Genomic DNA, 22,299 nt, shown 5'->3' on the forward strand with positions numbered 1-22,299 from the left:
AAATTCGAATTTCGATAATGTAAATTCGAATTTCGATATTGTAAATTCGAATTTTGAAAGTTTACATTCGAATTTACACATTCGAAATTCGAAAGTGTAAATTCGAAAGTTTACAATCGAATTTCGAAAATGTAAATTCGAATTTCGAAAGTGTAAATTCGAACTTCGAAAGTGTAAATTCGAATTTCAAAAACTAAATTTCAATTTCGAAACTTAAATTTTAATTTCGAAAGTGAAAAATTCGAACTTCGAAAATATTTTAGGATCAAAATAATAAAATTCAAAAAAAAATTTAACGCATTCATAATCGTAAAAAATAGTAATAAAAATAATAAAAAATAAATAAAAATCCTCACTTTTTGTCTCAAAAAATTAAAAAATATTCACACATATGAGAAAAAAATAAAAATTATTCTGTGGTGCTTCTTTTAAGTATTTTTACGACCTTTTTAAAAATGCTCTAATTTTTGAATATTTTTTTCTTGTACAAATCTGATGAAAAAATGAGCAAAATGATGTCTTTTGTGAGAAATTTCAAAATTTGGCAGTTAAATTTTCACAATTTTGGGGTTATTATGGCTTTTTGAGAATTTAACCCCAAAATCAGAAATTTATAATCAAATTTTAAAATTCTAACCTCAAAAATTGGAATTTTAACCTGAAATTTGAAATTCTAACCTCAAAATTTAGAATTCTAACCTCAAAAATTTGTCAACATAACCTCAAAATTGTGAAAATTTTTGCCAAATTGAGTCTCACAAGTTAATTAAAATTGTATTTATTTAGTCATTATTAGACAAGGGTTGCTTCTCAAGTTAGGTCACCTCCCATATGGAGAACAGACCCCCAACAACCCAATATTTATGTACAAATTTATGTTTTTTTTGTTTGTTTTTATTCACAAAATTTGTAATTTAATTAAATTAATTCATATTTAACATAATCTGTAAGTGTTTTTTAAGGAGGCTTTAAAACAACTTAAAAATTAATTAAATTAAAATTATCAAAAAAATTCTTAACAATTTTCAAAAATATTTCTAATCGATAATCCCAGTGACATTGATGTAATTAATTATTTAAAACTTAGAATAATCTATAACAACAACAACAACAATTGTAAACTTTTACTGCCGGGAAAACTGGCGGGAAAAGATAATTTATGCAAATTTAAAACAAATTTAAAATATGAAAAATAAAAAAAATTATTAAAATTTAAAAAAATCTGTTTTTTGTTACATAACCTCAAAAATTTCAGCAACATAATCTCAAAAAATTCTTAAATTTTGGAACTTAACCTCAAACAAAACACAATTTCAGCTACTTAGCCTACATCAAATGACAAATTTAGCCACTTAACCTCAAAAAATTCAATTTACCCTCAAAAAATCAACAATTTTGGCCAAATAACCTCCAAAAATTCAACATAACCTCAAAAAATTCAACATAGCCTCAAAAAATTCAACATAACCTCAAAAAAATTCAACATAACCTCAAAAAATTCAACATAACCTCAAAAAGTTCAACATAACCTCAAAAAATCCACAATTTCAGCAACATAACCTCAAAAAATTCACAACTTTAACAACATAATCTCAAAAATCTACAATTTCAGCAACTTAACCTCAAAAAATCCACAATTTCAGCAACTTAACCTCATAAAATCCACAATTTCAGCAACATAGCCTCAAAAAATCCTTAATTTCAGCAACATAACCTCAAATTATCCACAAGTTCAGCAACATAACCTCAAAAAATTCACATTGTTCGCAACATAACCTCAAAAAATTCACATTGTTCGCAACATAACCTCAAAAAATTCACATTGTTCGCAACATAACCTCAAAAAATCCTAAATTTCAGCAACATAACCTCAAATTATCCACACGTTCAGCAACATAACCTCAAATTATCCACAAGTTCAGCAACATTACCTCAAAAAATCCATAATTTCAGCAACATAACCTCAAAAAAGTCAACATAACCTCAAAAAATTCAACATAACCTCAAAAAAATCCACACAGCACATTGACCTACATACCCAAAAATCTCACAACAATCAGCTGATGCCACAGATCTCAAATATCAAGCATAAAGTGCCTAAAACCATCAACATAAAAACGTAAACACTGTCTAGCCAGCATCATGCCAAGCTTGTATATTGATGCCATTTAAGACTCCGCTGAGAATAACAAAAAACCCCGGCAAATCGAACATCCCAAAGTCCCAACAGCATGAGTATCATCAGACCTTGGAGGGGAATTGCCGTCACTTCCTCATTTTCTGTTCTGTTCTGTGACTTTAAATGTCCAATTTTTGTGCGTGTTCAGCCTTTTTCGTCCGAATGTGGAGGTTGCCCATTTTTACGATTTATATCCATTGGATGTGGATATGTGATGGTTGGATAGGTCAAAAAACGCATATTCAGTGCCAGGGATGGACAACCTTTGGTCCGCGGTCCACAAAGAATCCTTAAAATTCCATCAACCGTATGCTGTGCACAGTTTTCATCCAAATTATCCCAAAGCATCCCAAAACCCAAAAAAGGTTGTGCACCCCTGCATTCGATATCTAATTTTACCCTTCTGATTACATCCTTTGTGTCTTTTTAGTGGGGATGTAGATGCTGGATAAATACATAAGAAATTTTTTAATCTCATCTGTTATGGACTTTATTTGTTTTGGAACTACTTTTGAATTGGATGTTTTGTTTGAGGTTGAATGTGGAATTGTGGATATGGAAGATAGGAGGAATAGAGGTAGGAAGGAAGGGTGACTTTGGAGTGTGTTTGGATAGATTTTGATGATACTTTATTGATCTAATCTGATTCTTAGATTCTATTATTGAAATTTAATACCCCTTTTTTAAAGTTGAATATCCCTTTTTTGAAAGTTGAGTACCCCTTTTTTGAAAGTTGAATACCCCTTTTTTGAAAGTTGAATACCCCTTTTTTGAAAATTGCACACCCTTCTTTTTGAAAGTTGAATGTCCTTTTTTTAAAATTGAGTACCCCTTTTTGTAGTTGGATACCCCTTAATAACGTTGGATAACCCTTTTTGTAGTTGGATACCCCTTAATAAAGATGCATACCCCTTTAATAATCTCAAAAATCATCAAGAATCCATCCGAAAATTATCAACCATCTTCAATCAATCTCCTCCATATCTCACATCCATTTTGCACAATAATTGTTTCCCATTTTTACTTTAAATTGCATACGCAAAAAAAATAAAAAAAAAAGTATAAAAATCAACATACGCATCCCGGTGACCATGACAACAGAAATGAATAAAAATTTTATCCTTCGGGTATTGCCAGTCGTCGCCGACGACAATGAAAATTTTTTGTGTATTCCTCTCGAGGGTATTTGATTCTTACACACATATATACAAATATAGAACTCAGAAATAGATGAAACTAAAGATGAAGCAAGTCACTTGGGAATATTGAAGGCACAAGTCGTGAAGGGTGAAAAAAACAACAACAAAAAGCATCAAGACATCCTTAAAGTGATGCGTAACATAAAAATAAAGTTATTGGGAAATTCTTTTCCTTTTTCCTCCTTATTTTTATTTGTTGACTTTAAGATGGCCTCGTATGTGTCAGATGGACATACATGCTTGATTGTATGACAACCGATTTAACAATGTTTTATTGAGTTTATGACTTTGAAAATAAATTTGAGTCTTTTATGAGGGAGGATTTTAATTGGACTTGATAGCTACTTTGCTGGAATTCTACTTGAGTGAACCACTTGATTGAGCCACTTGATTAAACCACTTGACTTGATTGAACCACTTGACTTTAATTCTACTTTATTTAACCACTTGACTAAAATTCTACTTGACTGGAACCACTTGAATAGAAATCTACTTGATTGAACCACTTGACAGGAATTTTACTTGATTAAACCACTTGACTTGAATTCTACTTGATTTTGGACCACTTGATTGGTATTCTACTTGATTTTGAATCACTTGACTGAAATTCTACTTGATTTTGAACCACTTGACTTGAAATTCTACTTGATTTTGAACCACTTGACTGAAATTCTACTTGATTTTGAACCACTTGACTTGAAATTCTACTATATTAGACCACTTGACTAAAATTTTAATTGATTCAAACACTTGACTGGAATTTTACTTAATCAAGCTCCTCACTTGACTAGAATTCTACTTGATCAAGCTCCTTACTTGACTAGATTTCTATTTGATCAAGCTCCTTACTTGACTAGATTTCTATTTGATCAAGTTACTTACTTGATTTGAATTTTACTTGCTCAAGTCACTTGACTAAATTTTTACTTGATGAATATATTAACTTGACTAAAATTCGCCTTTATTGAGCAACTTGACTTGAACTCAATTTGAATGCTTAAGTTACTTGATTTAACCAGAAAAAATGCGCTTTATCCCCTTTATTCCCCAAAAAAACTCTTCCTTACTTGATCATCACAATAAATAATTCCTTACCATTCTCCAACTATCCTCATCAAGAATAGTAAATAGCGTGATGACTTGATATTGTAACATATAATTAGACCAAATTAGTGCAAAATTATTGACATAAATAAATTCGATTACTGAGTTGAATGCATGACATTGACAGTTTTAATGCTTAATATTCATGTGTATGTGGGTGGATGGGAGGCTTAATTAAGATGTAAATAATGTCGTCAAATATTAAAGTCTACATGCTGAACATTTTTTTTGGGTAATTTTTTACTTTATTTTTTCAAAAAAATAATTTTAACAATTTTTGAAGCTATTTGTACTGTTTAAAGCTGTAGATTATTGAATATTGGTACGGATGAGATGCTTAGTGCATTATTGTATAACTCTTACTTATATGAAGACATAGATCAGCAACATTCGGCACATTATTGGAATTGACATAAATATTTAGACAGTCAACAAAGCTTAATATAATTTAGGTCTACATTCTATCCTATTTTTGGACTTTAAGTCCATATTCCAGTGCTGTTCAACCTTTTTTGTGTCATGGCACATTAGAGCAACATTTTCTGTCCCCTGGCACACCTTAATATTCAACCACGATCAAAAGTACATACCCGTTTACACCTGGAAGTTTGTCAAAATTCCCAAAAACCGTATGTTGTGTGCGGTTTTGGTCGAAGCTTGCCACCAAGGTGTGTTATGACACAATAATTCTCTATGGCACTTTGGCACCATAGACACCAAAGTACAAAAGTCCTTCCATTAAAGGCTCTAAAGCGCTTTTTCTGAGAACAATGGATAATGACTCAGCATTTTTTAAAGTGCTGTAGCTGCTAAACGGAAAGGACTTAAGAGATGGTATAAAGGTTGGACAGCACTGGCATAATAATTAGCTACTCTACAATGCCTACCTAGCCTACTAATGCTCACTAATATTCAAAAAGACTTGTTCCAATGACATTTGTGTCAATGCATAGTCCTTAATCCCCAGTTCCTCCTTAATGTCTGCCAACTTCCTGAATACCTTTGAATACTTCAAGTCCACGTTCTTTAAATGGAATGTCAGGATGTCCAAATAATTTTCTTTTAGTTCCGCATTTTTGAATTTTTTGAAAATTCTTGACTTGACTTTTTCTGTCAAATTTTCATCCGTAAATCCAGTTTTGACTGTCAAGACAAATCCTTTTGAGAATTTATTCTTTAAATGTTGAACAGGTCCAAGACATTGGAACTGACCGTTGACCATGATGCCAATTCTTGTACATAAAGCTTCACATTCGTCCATGGAATGTGATGTGATGACAATTGAGGATGAAAGTCGATGATTGTCGCGGATTCGCTTGATTGCATTCCAAATTTGACGACGAGCTTGTGGATCGACACCTGTTGTGCATTCCTGTTGGATATAAAAAAAAGCAGGATTTAGAATTAAGAATTTTGAGGTTAGGAAGTTTGAACTTACATCCAAAAAAATTAATTCTGGATTTCCAAGAAGTGCCAAAGCAGTCGACAACTTTCGTCTATTTCCACCACTGTAAGCTCTGACTTGTTTGTCCAAATGCTGCTTAAAGTCAAGTTCACTTGACATTTGATTGACCAACTCATTAATTTGATCCATTTTGATGCCACGAATTAATGCAAAGATCTTCAAAGTTTCACGTCCAGTCAATTCCGGTATGCAGTTGTCAAACTGTGGACAGTAACCGATGAACTTGTGAGCATCAAGTAGTTGAGTCTTTAGACACTTTCCTTTAATCCAAATGTCACCAGATGTAATCAATTCATCTCCAGTCATCATCTTGAATGTTGTTGTCTTTCCAGCTCCATTTATACCAAGTAGACCAAAGCATTCATGCTTATTGACATTTAGTGACAGTTGACGTACAGCTGAGAAATCTTTAAATTTTTTAGTTAAATTCTTAAGGACTAAATTGGAACCGAGGACATCCTTGTCGGACATTGAGTTGACACCTTGTGATTCCATCAGGACATCATCGTCCACAATTAGTGACGAGAGATTTGGGTCAATTGGATGTGATTTGAATATTTTATAGTAAAAGTAGGCAAAGATGTTGTAGTCAATGAGTAGAACAACTGTAAAGTACAGGCAGCCAGACACAAAACTCATCATTATAAAGTCGTTGAGTCTGTCCACTGAAAAGCATAAATCCATCAATTTTGGTACCGAATATCTATCCAAAGACTCTAACATACCATTTTGAGTCGAAAATGCTGTCAATTTCTTAGATTCAATCTCCGATGCCCTAAACGAAAGGTCAAACACACTTACTATGTACCAACTTAATGCTCCTGTCACAGAATACATCCCAAACATCATGCTAGTCCAGTAAACAAGCTTAGACTTCATTGTTTGCATTGGAAAGTATGTGGTGTACATTATAGGAACTAAAAAGAGATTTGAATTAATAGTTGTGTTCGGATTATCTATTATATTAGGATTATCGTTCGGATAAAGTTTAATCGGACAATCAATATTATTTCAATTAAAATTCGTATAATTAATGTTTGGATAATATATTTTGTTCGGATTACCGTTCGGATAATGTATGTTCGGATTATCTATAATGACCGAATCATTGTTCTAATAATGTTTAATCGGACTATCAATATTGTTCCAATTATAATTCAGTTAATTAATGTTCGGATAATGCATTTGTTCGGATTACCGTTCGGATTATATGTTCGGATTATCTGTTTCGTTTGAATTCTCGTTAATACACAACTTACAATAATCTACAATATCTAAACTTTAAATACTTACGTATAATACACAAAAACTGCATCATAACCTCTCCACTTAATGGCTTACTAAACAAATACGAATACAAATAGATGAAAGGTATGATTCCAAATCCATGCACAACAGCTATAGTCATCAAAGACTTAAACTCTTCAAACAGATAGTCATGACTATGAAGTCCATACACAAAAGTCCCAAACAGAACCAAAAGGATGGAAGTCAACAAAATGTAGTCAATAATGAAGTTTGTGAACCAAAAGACCATCCGGTTAGTTCCGCAAATGAATTGAAGGAACTTAAATCTCATCGCACGTTCCTTAATATGAATCCTTACAAATATCATTGGCCATAACATAATTATGAAAAAGACAGTAAGGAAGTCAAAAACTACTCGTTCCTCAACTCCCGTACGATCAAATCCTGTCGTCTTTAAGTACGGTGCATTAGTGACTGTTATGTCATAGTCATGTCCAGCTACAGACTTAAGTATCGCTCGATTAATGGTATTGACTGTCAATGGTGTCGTATGGTATGGCTGTGAATTGAACCAGGCAGTGACTTCATATGACTTAATGGTTGCAGCTATAAGATTCTTATGGTTGACGGTACCAAGTGACTTACTGTACTTCCTGAGGATCGTCGCTTCCAATGTCTCATTGTATGCCTTACTGACCTCAATGACTGTATCCTTACCACTAAATAGACTCATATAAGCCACAGACAAGTCCGTACTTTCATCAATTTCAATCAATGTCTCAGTGTCCTCATATGTATCAAAGGATATCCTCAATTCAGGCATACTTGATGCCATGTCTGTCATCAATTCTGGTAACACAAACATGACTAAGCCTGACATTATACCAAAATACATAAATGTCTTCCAAATACTACGGAATATCCACAACTTTTTGAGGATCATGGCATAAATTTGGTAGCAAGTCATGGAACTGTCTACATCCTTCTCGAAGACCTTCAATCCTTCAACTTCAACAGCCTGTGACTCATTGTCATCAAATGTCCCGTACCCGAGCTTCAAAAAGACATCCTCAAGTGATGTAAAATTACATCCAAAACTTGATATATTCAGCATGTCTGCATTATCCTCAAGACTTTTGAAGATTTCATCAAAAAATGGCAATCGATCATTGGAGATGACAATGACTGCTTCCGTCTTGCCTTCACTTTCGATAAAGGCTTCCGGTGCGTGTTCCTCGAGGACATCCAACACGGCATGTGCATCGAAGCCATTTTGTTTGACTAAAGTTAGTCGATATCCAGTTCCGAATCGCTTTTTGAGGAAGAATGAGGAACCGACTGTACGGAGTTGACCTTCAGACATGATGGCTATGCGGTCACCGAGGACATCGGCTTCGTCTGGAAAAGAGAGAGGAGAAAATGTGGTCAAAATCGTGTACAGGGTGCGACTATTGACAGTTAATTAAGTGTAATGTATGACAATTGGGTTATAGTCGTTTGTAGTATACGACTTTTGACCATAACTATGTACAACATATTGTATACGGCTATAGACCCATTATGATTTGCAACATACGATTATTGACCCAAAATGGTGTGCAAAATACGACTGTTGACACATAATCATATGCTACACACGATCATTGACTCAAAACCGTGTACAATCTACGACTTTAGACAAAAACAGTCAACAATGTACAATTATTGACCAACATAGAGTGTTTTGTACGACTCATGGTCCATAACCGTATTGAATGTGCGATTATTGACCATACCATTAAGTAATACACTACCATTGACCATAATAGTCTTCAATACATGACTATTGACCAATAATAGTGTCCAATGTACGACTATTGGCCATAATAGTGTCCAATGTACGACAATTGGTCAATAATCGTGTACATTGTGCAATTTTCGATTCAAAACCGTGTACTGTGTATTATTATTGACCATATTAGCTTGTATGGTACGACTAATGACCAAAAATCGCATACAACACACGACTATTGACCCAAAAAATATCCAGCAACTTACCCATAAAATGAGTACTAATCAGTATCGTCTTATCCTTCTTCTCGGATATCAGTAAGTTCCACAAGTCTCTCCGTGATGATGGATCCATACCAGATGTAGCCTCGTCCATAATGACATACTTTGGATTCCCACACAGTGCCAGTGCTATTGACAATCTCCTCTTCTGTCCACCACTAAGGTTCTTGCTTTGTTCCTTTAATTTATCCACAATACCCAACATATTTGTGTATTTATCGACCTGATTCTCAACTTGTGTCTCGTCCACAAGTCCTTTAAGGCTGCAGAAGAACTGCAAGTGTTCCTCGACTGTCAGTTCCTCAAAAAGTATGTCATGTTGTGGACAGAACCCAAAAGACCGTCGAGCATCCTCAATTTCAGTTCTTATGTCATATCCATTGATTATTGCAGTTCCAGCAGTCGGTGCCAAAAGTCCAGTCAGCATTGACATTGCTGTTGTCTTTCCAGCACCGTTGTGGCCCAACAGAACTGTGATTTGGTTCTCAAAGAGGTTCAATGACAAGTTCTTGACTGCAAATTTGTTGTCAAATTTTTTTGATAAATTTTTGATTTGAATGCCGACTCTGAGGTTGATTGGTTCCTCTTCCTGATCAGCAGGTCTGCATAGGAACTGACTGGCATCAGATACTTCAGAATCATCAAAATTATATCGTGACTTATTGTTAAAGGATCTGTAAAGTGACCTTATTGGATAGTACCAAGGTTTAGGTATGCCGGTGTCACCAGGAAAGACCTTCTCAATATAGACAGTCGCGATCATCTGTAGAGCACTTCCAATATTGATAAAAATGAGCAATTCACCAAATGAGAAGTTGATGTCGAGAGATTTTTTAAATAAATTACCAAATCCAATTCCATTTTGATTAATTTCAGCCATAAGAATCATTTTGATGCCTTGTGCCATATTTGTGTTAGTGAGCATGCAGAACAAGACTTTTAATCCATAAGTGAATCTATAAAAGTTATCATGATACATCATGTAAGGCAAAACAGTCACAATAAAGACAATTGATCCAATAATTCCAGCACGTGATGACTTTTTGAAGATGACACTGACAAGGAAGCAGAATGTGATCATGGATGTGATGTATGAGATGAAAAAGATCCAAATGATGAATGAATTGCTGTTGATAAACATTGGAACATCTGATATGATGCTTGTGACTGTCAAAATGACATTAATTGTGAAGGATATGACAAGAATGATGAAACTTCGCATGAACCATGATGACCAGTACAAGGCACTTGATAATCCCATTAATTTCATTGATTCTGTTAGACCTGATTCACGTTCAATTGTTATGTTCTGGAATTGGGGATAGTAACAGTGACATAACCTCAAAGTTTGCAATTTAACCTCAAAATTCATCAACATAACCTCAAAATCATGAGACATAACCTCAAAATAAGCAATTCCTACCTTAATCAGCACCTTAGCCGAGAGTAATGTGCAAAGCACAAACAAAATTGGAATTCCATAAGCAGCATCTTCTAAAAAGTAGCTTCTAATTCGTTCCGGATATGGAAAATACTTCAAATTTTCCAACTTAATAAAGTCCACGTCAGGTCTAACAGTCTTCATGAATGCCTGATCAATTTCATTTTGTAGCATGAGAAAACAAGTCGGATGATATGGAGGAAATTTAGCAAAATTTTCGCCTGCATCTCTCATTCTGGAAGATAATTTGAACTCATAAAGCATGTCTGTGTCCCATCGATAATATTGGCTTGGTTTTTCTGGTACAAGGATTTTATAGTTGAGATGTTTTGGTGGATATGTTGGTGACTAAAAGGAAAAAGGAAATTGAATGTTAATTGTCCACAAACTGAACTTGTCCCCAAACTGAACTTGTCCCTAAACTGAACTTGTCCTTAAACTAAATTTGTCCTCAAACTAAATTTGTCCTCAAACTGAACTTGTCCTTAAACTAAACTTGTCCTCAAACTGAACTTGTTCTTATACTGAACTTGTCCTTAAACTAAATTTGTCCTCAAACTGAACTTGTCCTTATACTGAACTTGTTCTCAAACTGGTCTTGTCCTGAAACTAAAATTGTCCTTAAACTAAATTTGTCCTCAAACTGAACTTGTCGTCAAACTGAACTTTTCCTCAAACTAAACTTGTCTTCATACTGAACTTGCCCTGAAACTGAACTTGTCCTTAAATTGAACTTTTGCGATAACTGAACTTGTCCTCAAACTGGTCTTGTCTTGAAACTAAAATTGTCTTTAAACTAAACTTGTCCTTAAACTGAACTTGTCCTCAAACTGAACTTATCCTTAAACTAAACTTGTTTTCAAACTGAGCTTGTCCTCATACTGAATTTGTCCTTAAACTGAACTTGTCTTTCACATACTGGTAGTTTTTTTTAAATTGAACTTAACCCTAGACTGAACTTATCCTCAGGCAAAAGTACTAACCTCATCAAATACAATCCCAAAGGTTGTCGACATTTGCTTCCGAATCCAAACATTCAATCCTTCTTTGTCCTTAAATTCAACAAATTTAAATGTTTCATTTCTTTTCAATCCATAATCATAATCCTTTGTTGTGTCGTAGTCTGTTTCGTTATATGCTGCATCGTAGTGTGTGTCGTTACTTGCTCTATCATTGTCTGTTGCGATACTTGAGGTATCGTAGTCTGTTGCGATACTTGCTGTGTCGTAGTCTGTTGCGATACTTGAGGTATCGTAGTCTGTATCGTCAATTATTGCTGTTGATGTTGGAACAACATGAACTGGAAATGTTGAATTAAACTGGACATAAACCATGTCCATCAAATTTCGATAATAAGAGTTGTTCGGCGTATATCCAAATTTTGAAGTAAATTCAGAAAAGCTAAATTTACATTCTTCTGGATTTATTTTGAATTCCTTTGCCTCAATTGATGAATGGTGAAAGGTATCAGAATCATTCTTGATCCATGTGAAGAAGATGATAACGAGAATCGGGAAGATTATCTCGAATGTCACTAAAATTGAATAAAAAAGAAGATAGACATAAAGTCTGGAGATGGCATGACCTTGATTTGTGCGAAAATGATGAAAATGAGTTCATGACCTTGTGGATTAATGTTGGATTTTGGAGAAATGATGGTGAAATTCAAATAATGTTGCAAAAATGGTGAAATTCGATGGATTTTTATCTCAAATTTTAGTCAAAAATTCCTGATTTTTTTAAAGATTTTATTAAAAATTGGCAAATTTTAGCAATTTTGAGGTTAAATTCGACAAAATTATTGCAAAATCTCACAAAATTTCCCATCAATTCGTACAAAGTCCTCAAATATCCTCCTAAAATTCCCAAAAATCCCCAAAAATCCCCCAAAATTTCCTTAAAATTTCCTTAAAATTTCCCCAAAATTTCCCTAAAATTCCCTCAAAATTTCCCCCAAAATTCCCTCAAAATTTCCCCAAAATCCCCAAAAATTCCCCAAAAATCCCCCAAAATTTCCTTAAAATTCCCCCAAAATTTCCTTAAAATTCCCTCAAAATTTCCCCAAAATTCCCTCAAAATTTCCCCAAAATTTCCTCAAAATTTCCTCAAAATTTCCTCAAAATTTCCCCAAAATTTCCCCAAAATTTCTCTAAAATTTCCCCTAATTTCCCCAAATACCCTTCAATATCCCCCAAATCCCCTCAATCCCCCCCACTAATTCCTTACCAGCAATCGGATGTCTTTTAACCAAAATCCAATTCTTCCACAACAGCAACTTAAACTTATGCAGCCACATTGCTTGACAATCCACTGAGAACTGAACAGCATGCGAATAACTGAATATAAAAAGTGTTCCATTGCTGGCGCCACTAAGGTTGGACTGATGGTACTCAGCAGCCGCTTACTGCACATGTTCGGAAATGAAAAGAAAAACAAATTGGGACACAATTTTTATTGTGTTGTGATGAAGGTTGGATATGATGAGAGTTAATCGAGTGTGGATGTGGATATGAATTGGGTTGGAAATGTCAATTTTGGTTACAGCTGACAGCTGAGTTGTTCGTCCTTGGGTTTCCCGATGTCTTAGGCTTGAAAAATTCACAAGATTGTGACAGTGACAATAACACAAAGACAGTGACACAGTGACAGTGACACAGTTGCAGAGACAGAGAAACAGTTGCAGTGACAGAGACAGAGACACAGTTGCAGAGACAGAGAAACAGTTGCAGTGACAGTCACAGAAACATTGTGACGAAAATTCAGTTCATACAGCATATAAACAGTCATATTTATCAATAATCTACGTCATAATGAGTCATATGTGCTACGTCAGACCGGCATAATGAACACAAATCAGCTCAAATTCTCAGAGAATGTTAAGACCTTGAAACAATTGATGCTCATTTTCTCTCTGTTTACAATTTTTTGATGATATTTTTGCGCATATTTTGTATTCATTTGTGAGCTTTTTCCACTATAATGAGTCGGAAGTCGTACTTTGTGTGGATTGTATGTTATACTCAGTGTTATATCTTGTTATCTGAGCTAGCAGTCAATTCGGGTCAAATTATCCATACAAAATTAAAGTTATTTTTGAGTTACTCTTGCTTTATCTGAACGTTATAAGCTATTTGATGAATAAATTGCCAAATATCATCAAAATATTTATACTGATGTGTGTTAGGTGAATATTTGCGATCTGTGACTTATTTATACGAACCAATACACTGAAATAATGTTGTCTACACATCGCGATATTCTTAGAATACTAAATTAGTGTATTGGGGCAATCCATGATCGCTGACCGAAATTGATCAGAGTTGGATCAAATTTAGTTACTTACTTCTCTGGCCGTAAAGGTCAAGTGTGATCCATGGTCTACCTCAGATGACGCCTAAAACTGGTTCTTTTGCTGGCTTCTGCCTGAAAAATTCAATACTGTCAAGAGTTGGATCAGTGATGTGTAATTTAAGTGATGGACAATCTTGTTGGAAAGCCATGGATTGAAAAGGTTGACTAGCTTAGCTCCATCTCTGTTCTGCAATATTCACAAAATACAGAAAACTTTGTGCTTGTGAATGAAAATTATCATTTTTTTCGTAGAAATAATTTTAAGGCTGTGCGTAAGATCAGAGTATAACTTGTTCTTAAAACTCTTGCGAAGTTATATCCAAAAAATGTGATGAAAAATTGCAAAATTTATTTTAAAATTGGTGTTTTTATGTAAATAATATTGTAAATAATCCAAAATGTTCGAAATGCATATTAAAAAGTTTAAATTGTTGTGTTGGAAGAATTGTATTTTAATTAAGCGACGTCCAAATGCTGGTAATTATTTAAACTAATTAGCATATTTATAGAGTTGTGAATATTATGAAGCACAAAACTAATACACAGAAAAAACAGAGAATTCACTGAACAAATGTTATTCGTATGTTCGCTGATCAGGGAACCGGGGAAATGTCTCTAACAGGTACAGATACGGTTTTTAAGTATTGTAGTGGCTTTCTGTATCATAAGAGGATATTCTCTACCTGTTTAAGTTTGTAGAATTTGAGAAAAAAAAATCGGGACATGGAAAGACATTTGAAATTTAACGGTTATTTTTGGACAGCGAAGAAAATTGACTTTTCCAGCATCTAGGTCAGCATCTGATCTACTTCATTGGTCGTACAGATCAGTTGTGATCCAATACCTCCCACAGGAGTTGCCTGAAGCTGTCTTGCACCCTCTAATCTCCAATACCAAGAGCAATATCGACAGCTTCCTTCCAAGAGTTCTTTAGACGTCCACGAGCTCTTCTACTGTCCAGAAAGTCAGCTTAAGCATCTGATCCATATGGGACACATTCCTATATTACGTAATGCTATGATGGAGTGGATGGGAGTGAATAAAGGGGAATGGAAGGAGAATATTCATGATTTTTATCAATTTTGTAAAGGATTCTGGATGAGGTTCGATAAGGGCTACGTAATAAGTGGACAAACCTTATGATTAGGGCGGCCATAAGCTGTTTTTATGCCGGAATGTAGCTGTGTCCCTAAAAAGCCTCGAAATGTCGCGACAAGCTCTCAAATTGTCCCAATAAGCCCTCAAAATATCCTGATTATTTACCAAAAATGTCGCAATATTTCCCCAAAAATCCTCTAGTCATCCTCCATATAATACAATACATCCAAATATCCATAAAGTCACGCTCATTTGACTCACATTTCTTATTAATTTTTTCAGCAATTGTCGAGTTGATTTTTCCAATTTTGATCATTCTTTCCTCATTAATCATCAAATATTCTATAAAAATTGACAAAATTGAAGCCCGTCCAAGTCAAGAGTTCAGCATAAATCCAATGCTGTGCATATATCAGTCAGTCGAGATCACCAAAATTGTTTATGCGCCAAAATCTGAATTTTATGATAAATTTATGGGTGATGTTGCTAAAAACTTTAATGTTGACTTGATTCCATTTGTGGATGCAACAATGATGGACAGCTGGATCCGAAATCAAACGGAACCGATTGTTGGAGTTGAATTTGAGGAGGTTAGTTGACTGTGGCTTGCTGCCATGGCTGGACAGCACCAGAACTGATGATTATTAAGGCAAGCATTTTTTTGTAATTTTTACAGTCCGATGCAGTTCCGCCAAAGCATCTTAGGTACAGCATTATTCTACCCGACAACAAAACAGCCTCAACAAGCTGGAATATTGATAAATTAAACTATATTGGATTGTCAATAAAACAGGCACAATCCAGCACATCTTACCATGACTTCCAGTACTATTCAACATGCTTCCTGAAGCTTCAAAATGAGATCGATCATGAATTCATTAAAAGAGTCAGTAGTGGAACAAATGTTGAGAAATTGAAGACTTTGAAGACTTTTCCGTATCCGGAAGTGACTGATGGAGATTCTGCTGTATATGCTGCATATTGGCTTCCAATGGTGATGATTCTGTCATTGATGTTCTCGGTTTATTTGCTGATTAAGGTAAGAATTGATTATTTTGAGGTTATGTCGACTAATTTTGAGGTTAAATTGTCAAATTTTGAGGTTATGTCACTGTCTCTTCCTCCATTCCAGAATATAACAATGGAACGTGAATCAGGTCTAACAGAATCAATGAAATTAATGGGATTATCAAGTGCCTTGTACTGGTCATCATGGTTCATGCGAAGTTTCATCATTCTTGTCATTTCCTTCACAATTAATGTCATTTTGACAGTCACAAGCATCATATCAGATGTTCCAATGTTTATCAACAGCAATTCATTCATCATTTGGATCTTTTTCATCTCATACATCACATCCATGATCACATTCTGCTTCCTTGTCAGTGTCATCTTCAAAAAGTCATCACGTGCTGGAATTATTGGATCAATTGTCTTTATTGTGACTGTTTTGCCTTTCATGATGTATCATGATAACTTTTATAGATTCACTTATGGATTAAAAGTCTTGTTCTGCATGCTCACTAACACAAATATGGCACAAGGTATCAAAATGATTCTTATGGCTGAAATTAATCAAAATGGAATTGGATTTGGTAATTTATTTAAAAAATCTCTCGACATCAACTTCTCATTTGGTGAATTGCTCATTTTTATCAATATTGGAAGTGCTCTGCAGATGATCGCGACTGTCTACATTGAGAAGGTCTTAATTGACGGCTTAAAAGTCGGCGAATGTTGGAAAAGCTTAATTAATTGGATGAACAAGAAATTGATCCACAAATCAATTGACAACACATTGGATATCATACAGCACAACTCACAGAACAGTCCAAATGACGTTGAAATGGTACAGCTGAATCCAAGCATTGACAATATTAAGGATTCAAAGGAAAATGTCAGTAAAATAGCCATAAAGGACCTTTGTAAGAAGATCAATAATAATTATATAGTTCAAAACTTCTCATTGGAACTGCCTAAAAACCACATAACAGTACTGTTGGATCTAACTGGAACTGGAAAGACAGCACTCCTATCAATGTTATCCGGTCAATGCATACCGACATCGGGAACAGCAATCATCAATGGATATGACATAAAGACACATGCTGATGAAGCTAGAAGGTCAATGGGAGTTTATATGCAGCATGATGTCTATTTTGAGGAACTGACTGTTAAGGAAAATTTGGAATTCTTCTGTAAATTGAAAGGAATGACTGTGGACAGCACAATACATAGGAACATCCAAAGATATACCGAAATGCTTGGTATTGCTGATATATCAGATAATTGTAAGGCACTGAGTAAGGAACAAAAGAGGAAATTGTCAATTGCCATTGCACTGTGCGGTGATTCAAAGTTCATCATTATGGACGAGCCTGCAGCAGGCATGGATCCATCATCACGTCGGTACATACAAGACTTGCTGATTGTTGAGAAGCACAAACGGACAATTTTAATCACAACGCAATTTTGGGATGAAGCTGAAGATTTTGGTGACCGGATAGCTATCATGTCTGAAGGTCAACTCAGAATGGTCGGTTCCTTATCGGAACTCAATACAAAATTCAATATTGGACATCGACTCACATGTGTTAAGAGGCCTGACTGTTTTACTAATTTTCTGTACAAGGAGATTCAAAAATTGGAACCAAAATCGTCTTTAATTAGTGATTCAGAAATGGAAGCAGTTTTTGTGATTCGTAAAGTCAGTCAAATTCATAGAATCTGTAAACGACTTGAGAGTCTGGATATCATGTGCACTGATAATATAAAGTGTAGCTACTTCTCATTGGAAGATGCTGTTCATCGCTCGATTCGTGATGATTTTCAAAATGATATTCAGGATGTTGAGGAACATGAATCTCAAACTACAGATTCGGCTACTGATTGCATAGTAGCAGTTGATGACTTGTGTCCAGGTTCTGAAAAATGTGACCAAAGATTCTTAATTTTTCAACAATTTTACGCAATGTTTTTGAAGAAATTTCATGTTTTTTGTCAATCCTGGAAGCTGTTCCTGATTCTCATCATAATATCAGTCATTGCTATCTTCCTGATTCCAAACATGCTGTATATTGAGTCCATAAAGATCACTAAGCTTCAAATTTCATTAAATTCTTATGAAGGAACTGAAACTTTAGTCGAAAGTGACCAAAATTCAGACATATTTCGAGCATATTCAAGTCTATTCACTGGAAAGGACATAATAGTCATCAGTTCCACAAATATTGAGGATGAAATTGTCAAAAAAGACAGAAAAGTCAATCATATGAATCTTATAGCTGCAACATTCAAAACTAACTCAATTATTGCTTGGTTCAATACTCAGCTATACCACACAATGCCATTGACTATAAACACAGTCAATCGTGCTATTTTAAAGTCTGTGGTTGGCAATGACTATGACATAACTGTGACTAATCATCCTTATACTTATACTCAACATTCAGCACAAAATTCAAGTCCAATTTTACTCATTCTTTCCTTCCTGATCATCTGGCCGTTGATTTATATTGGACATAACATTAAGGAACGTGTCATGAAGTTCAAGTTCCAATTGTTCATCTCCGGAACTAACCGACTTGTCTATTGGATCACAAACTTAATCTTTGACTACTTATTGTTCATTCTCATCTGTTTGGTGCTGTTTGGATGCATTGCTGTGTCTAATTTTGATAATAATCAATTTAGGATGTTAATGACTGTTGGCAGTTCCTATGGATTCTCATGGATATGCTTCATCTATGCATTCTCATATTTATTCACTAAATCATCAACTGGAAGGTCTATGCTGCTTCTTATGTCGATTATATGTGAGTATAGCTGACTATAGACTTATATCCTTAATACATCTACTTCCTGTTCCTTCCTCAGTGCTTATCTTATCAATTATTGGCAATAAACTTGAACTATTGTCCATAAATCAGTATTGGATGATTGCTGTCAACATTTGTGACTGGATTCTGATGATATTTGCACCATTTACTTTACCTAAGATGTTAGATGATGTCTATTCTGGTAATTTATGTCCTTTAACTGCTGTTCCTGAATATTTCATGTCAATTCTGTCATTTTACAGGAAGTAGACCAGATATTATAGGAAGCACTATGATGAACATTATGTCAGGCTGTATCTTCTTCCTGATTGTCATCTTGCATGATTACAACTTCTATGCCTTAATTTATTACAAATTGAAGTCACGTCCTGGACATTTGGTACAAGAACCTCAATCACTTGACTTAGATGTCCATAATGAGTCACTGGAATCGAACCTTGTCCTTAAGAATTTAACAAAATTATATAAAGGCACAGCAGCTGTAAATCAATTGTCATTAAATGTTAAGCAGCATGAATGCTTTGGTCTACTTGGTATAAATGGAGCTGGAAAGACAACAACATTCAAGATGATGACTGGAGATGAATTGATTACATCTGGTGACATTTGGATTAAAGGAAAGTGTCTAAAGACTCAACTACTTGATGCTCACAAGTTCATCGGTTACTGTCCACAGTTTGACAACTGCATACCGGAATTGACTGGACGTGAAACTTTGAAGATCTTTGCATTAATTCGTGGCATCAAAATGGATCAAATTAATGAGTTGGTCAATCAAATGTCAAGTGAACTTGACTTTAAGCAGCATTTGGACAAACAAGTCAGAGCTTACAGTGGTGGAAATAGACGAAAGTTGTCGACTGCTTTGGCACTTGTTGGAAATCCAGAATTAATCTTTTTGGATGTAAGTTCAAACTTCCTAACCTCAAAATTCTTAATTCTAAATCCTGATTTTTTTATATCCATATCCAACAGGAATGCACAACAGGTGTCGATCCACAAGCTCGTCGTCAAATTTGGAATGCAATCAAGCGAATCCGCGACAATCATCGACTTTCATCCTCAATTGTCATCACATCACATTCCATGGACGAATGTGAAGCTTTATGTACAAGAATTGGCATCATGGTCGACGGTCAGTTCCAATGTCTTGGACCTGTTCAACATTTAAAGAATAAATTCTCAAAAGATTTCGTCTTGACAGTCAAAACTGGATTTACGGATGAGGAAATGATGACAAATTTGAGAGAATTAATTGTGAGGAAGTTCCTGGATGTTGAACTTAAAAGAAGGCACAATGACTGTCTGGAGTTCCATTTGACAAATGTTGAGATGAAATATTCAGAAATATTCATGAAATTGGAAGAAATTAAGGAAGAAATGGGAATTGAGGACTACAAATTGACACAAATGTCATTGGAACAAGTCTTCTTAAATGACTGCAAACAAGGAACTCCATTTAGTCCAGAAGAAGTCCATCAAATTAGAAAACAAGAAGCAATTTGGCGAAAATCAGAATTGCATGAAAGAGAAATTATGATAAGAAAAGATGAGGAACTAGCTTTGGAAATTGAGAAAAGAAAAGATGAGGAACTGAAAAAGCGAAAAGAGGAGTCAGAAAAAATTGTAAAACTGCAAAGCATTATAGATGAAAAGAATAAGAAAAAAGGAATATACAATAAAGTCAAAAAAATCTTTAATTCAGCTACATCCAGTAATGCTAACAAAGATAAAGGAACCGATCAAAAAGCTAAAAGACACAAAAAATTTCATGAATCGAGACCAATTACAACGAATGATTTTGATGACTCCTTTAATGCCAGTATAAGTAACATCCCAATGACATCAATTCAGGAACGTGGCCAAGAATAAGGTTGGCTACAATCTTTGTTATAACTCGAGACTAAGAGTACCGAGTTATAGATATTAATGAATAGATTATAGTAAATACTAGAGTATCGGGAGCGCCCGTGGCGCCCATCTTCAGAATTTTCAGCTTCACATAGCTTCATGTGGCATCACATTACACCCCCATACCCCCTGATACCCCTCAAATTTTAGGCTTCACATGGCTTCACAAAATGGCTTCACATAGCTTCCGTTCTTGTATCAGCAAAGGAATTGGATGTTTTTAATATAGATAATACTAATTCAGCAGTGATGGACAACCTTTAAAATTTATGCGGCACACCTAGGTGATGTGGAAGGTCATCGATCCCAATTGATCTGTATATAATAGAATATAATGCAAGATTTGCTTATAGCAACGGTACTGCGATCGATGAACTGTTGTACCATCCCAAATTCTCTACAAAATGCCTTGATTAAACCAACAATGTCCCAGCAAAGTCCGTTTCAAAGTTAAACACTTTGGATACGTAAAGACATGCATCTGTACGACTAACGAAGAAGAAGAAGAAGGAACAACTTGAAGGTAATCCTCGACCGAAACCTTACACTATATACGGTTCTAGCATTAAGACTAAGATGCCGCAGCACAAATGTTGTCCATCATATGCTCCACTTCCATAACATACAATCATATGCTTAATGAGCATCTTTCGGTTCCAATGAGTATGCTCACTAAGGACTAAGCATACATGTTGGTACCATAAGATATTCATTGAGCATATGACTGTATATTAGGGCTTATTACTCGATGTTATTTTTCAATTTTTTACTAGAATTAAGTTTTATGTATTTTATATCAAAAATTAAAGTTAATAAAAGCAGTCACTACCTCTCTCATTTTCTGAATAATTTTATTAAATAGGCAATAATAAATTTAGGTTTAAAATTCGATCGTGTTGATTGACATTGCGGAATTGGCTGGAATTAGTTGATCTTATAGTCCAATAGGATTCGGAGTATAACCAAGAGCCGGCTCTATCCTTCGAGAATATCTATCAATTCGGAATATAGTATAACATTGATAGCCTTAACCATTTATGTTACATATAACACATATAGCACACATAACACACACATTGATATCACTTAGTGATCTCTGCATCATCTCTTAATACTTTTCGTTATATGACAATACAGAATAGATTAAGGCAGGATGACCATCTGCTGAATTATACAGCAGGAATGTTAGTTGTGTCCCAAAGCCATTAAATATCCCAAAATTCTCTGGTCATCCTATATGAGATGTACAGTGGTGGACAACCTGCGTGACACGGCACACAAATCATTGTAATGCCATGAATCGTATGCTGTGTGCGGTTTTGGTCAAGGATTATCTTAGTAGATGTGCCGTGAATAATTTAAGGTTGTCCATCACTGGATTAATGGGGGAATATTAATTAATTTAAAGGATA

General features: G+C 34.7%; 2 protein-coding genes across 3 annotated transcripts in view; one reads left to right on the forward strand and one right to left on the reverse strand.

Annotated features, from left to right (window-relative positions):
• Positions 1 to 4,738: 4,738 nt before the first annotated feature.
• Positions 4,739 to 22,299, reverse strand: part of LOC139085880 (uncharacterized) — a 32,690-nt gene continuing 15,129 nt past the window's right edge. The window contains exons 8-15 of the mRNA XM_070634100.1: positions 12,915 to 13,088; positions 11,672 to 12,222; positions 10,671 to 11,036; positions 9,233 to 10,556; positions 7,241 to 8,593; positions 6,673 to 6,864; positions 5,921 to 6,612; positions 4,739 to 5,854 (exon numbers count right to left, since the gene is read on the reverse strand). Of these exons, the coding sequence (XP_070490201.1) occupies positions 5,378 to 5,854; positions 5,921 to 6,612; positions 6,673 to 6,864; positions 7,241 to 8,593; positions 9,233 to 10,556; positions 10,671 to 11,036; positions 11,672 to 12,222; positions 12,915 to 13,088 (5,129 nt within the window). The 3' untranslated portion in view covers positions 4,739 to 5,377. The remainder of the gene's footprint in view (positions 5,855 to 5,920; positions 6,613 to 6,672; positions 6,865 to 7,240; positions 8,594 to 9,232; positions 10,557 to 10,670; positions 11,037 to 11,671; positions 12,223 to 12,914; positions 13,089 to 22,299) is intronic.
• Positions 13,671 to 21,724, forward strand: LOC139093552 (phospholipid-transporting ATPase ABCA3-like). Of its 2 annotated transcripts, none has more exons than XM_070644335.1 (7): positions 13,671 to 14,516; positions 15,420 to 15,727; positions 15,814 to 16,176; positions 16,270 to 18,952; positions 19,014 to 19,157; positions 19,219 to 19,880; positions 19,952 to 21,724. In XM_070644335.1, exons 1-7 carry the CDS (start codon positions 14,438 to 14,440, stop codon positions 20,846 to 20,848), a joined length of 5,136 nt encoding a protein of 1,711 aa, XP_070500436.1. In that variant the 5' UTR covers positions 13,671 to 14,437; the 3' UTR covers positions 20,849 to 21,724. The 2 variants fall into 2 exon arrangements, with proteins under 2 accessions (XP_070500436.1, XP_070500510.1); XM_070644409.1 differs by lacking the exon at positions 13,671 to 14,516 and adding an exon at positions 14,634 to 14,661.

This window comes from Chironomus tepperi, unplaced genomic scaffold (genome assembly GCF_022539635.2).
Source record: "Chironomus tepperi strain 1889 unplaced genomic scaffold, CSIRO-AGI_Ctep_v1 contig_7, whole genome shotgun sequence".
In the NCBI taxonomy this organism is placed as follows: Eukaryota; Metazoa; Arthropoda; class Insecta; order Diptera; family Chironomidae; genus Chironomus; species Chironomus tepperi.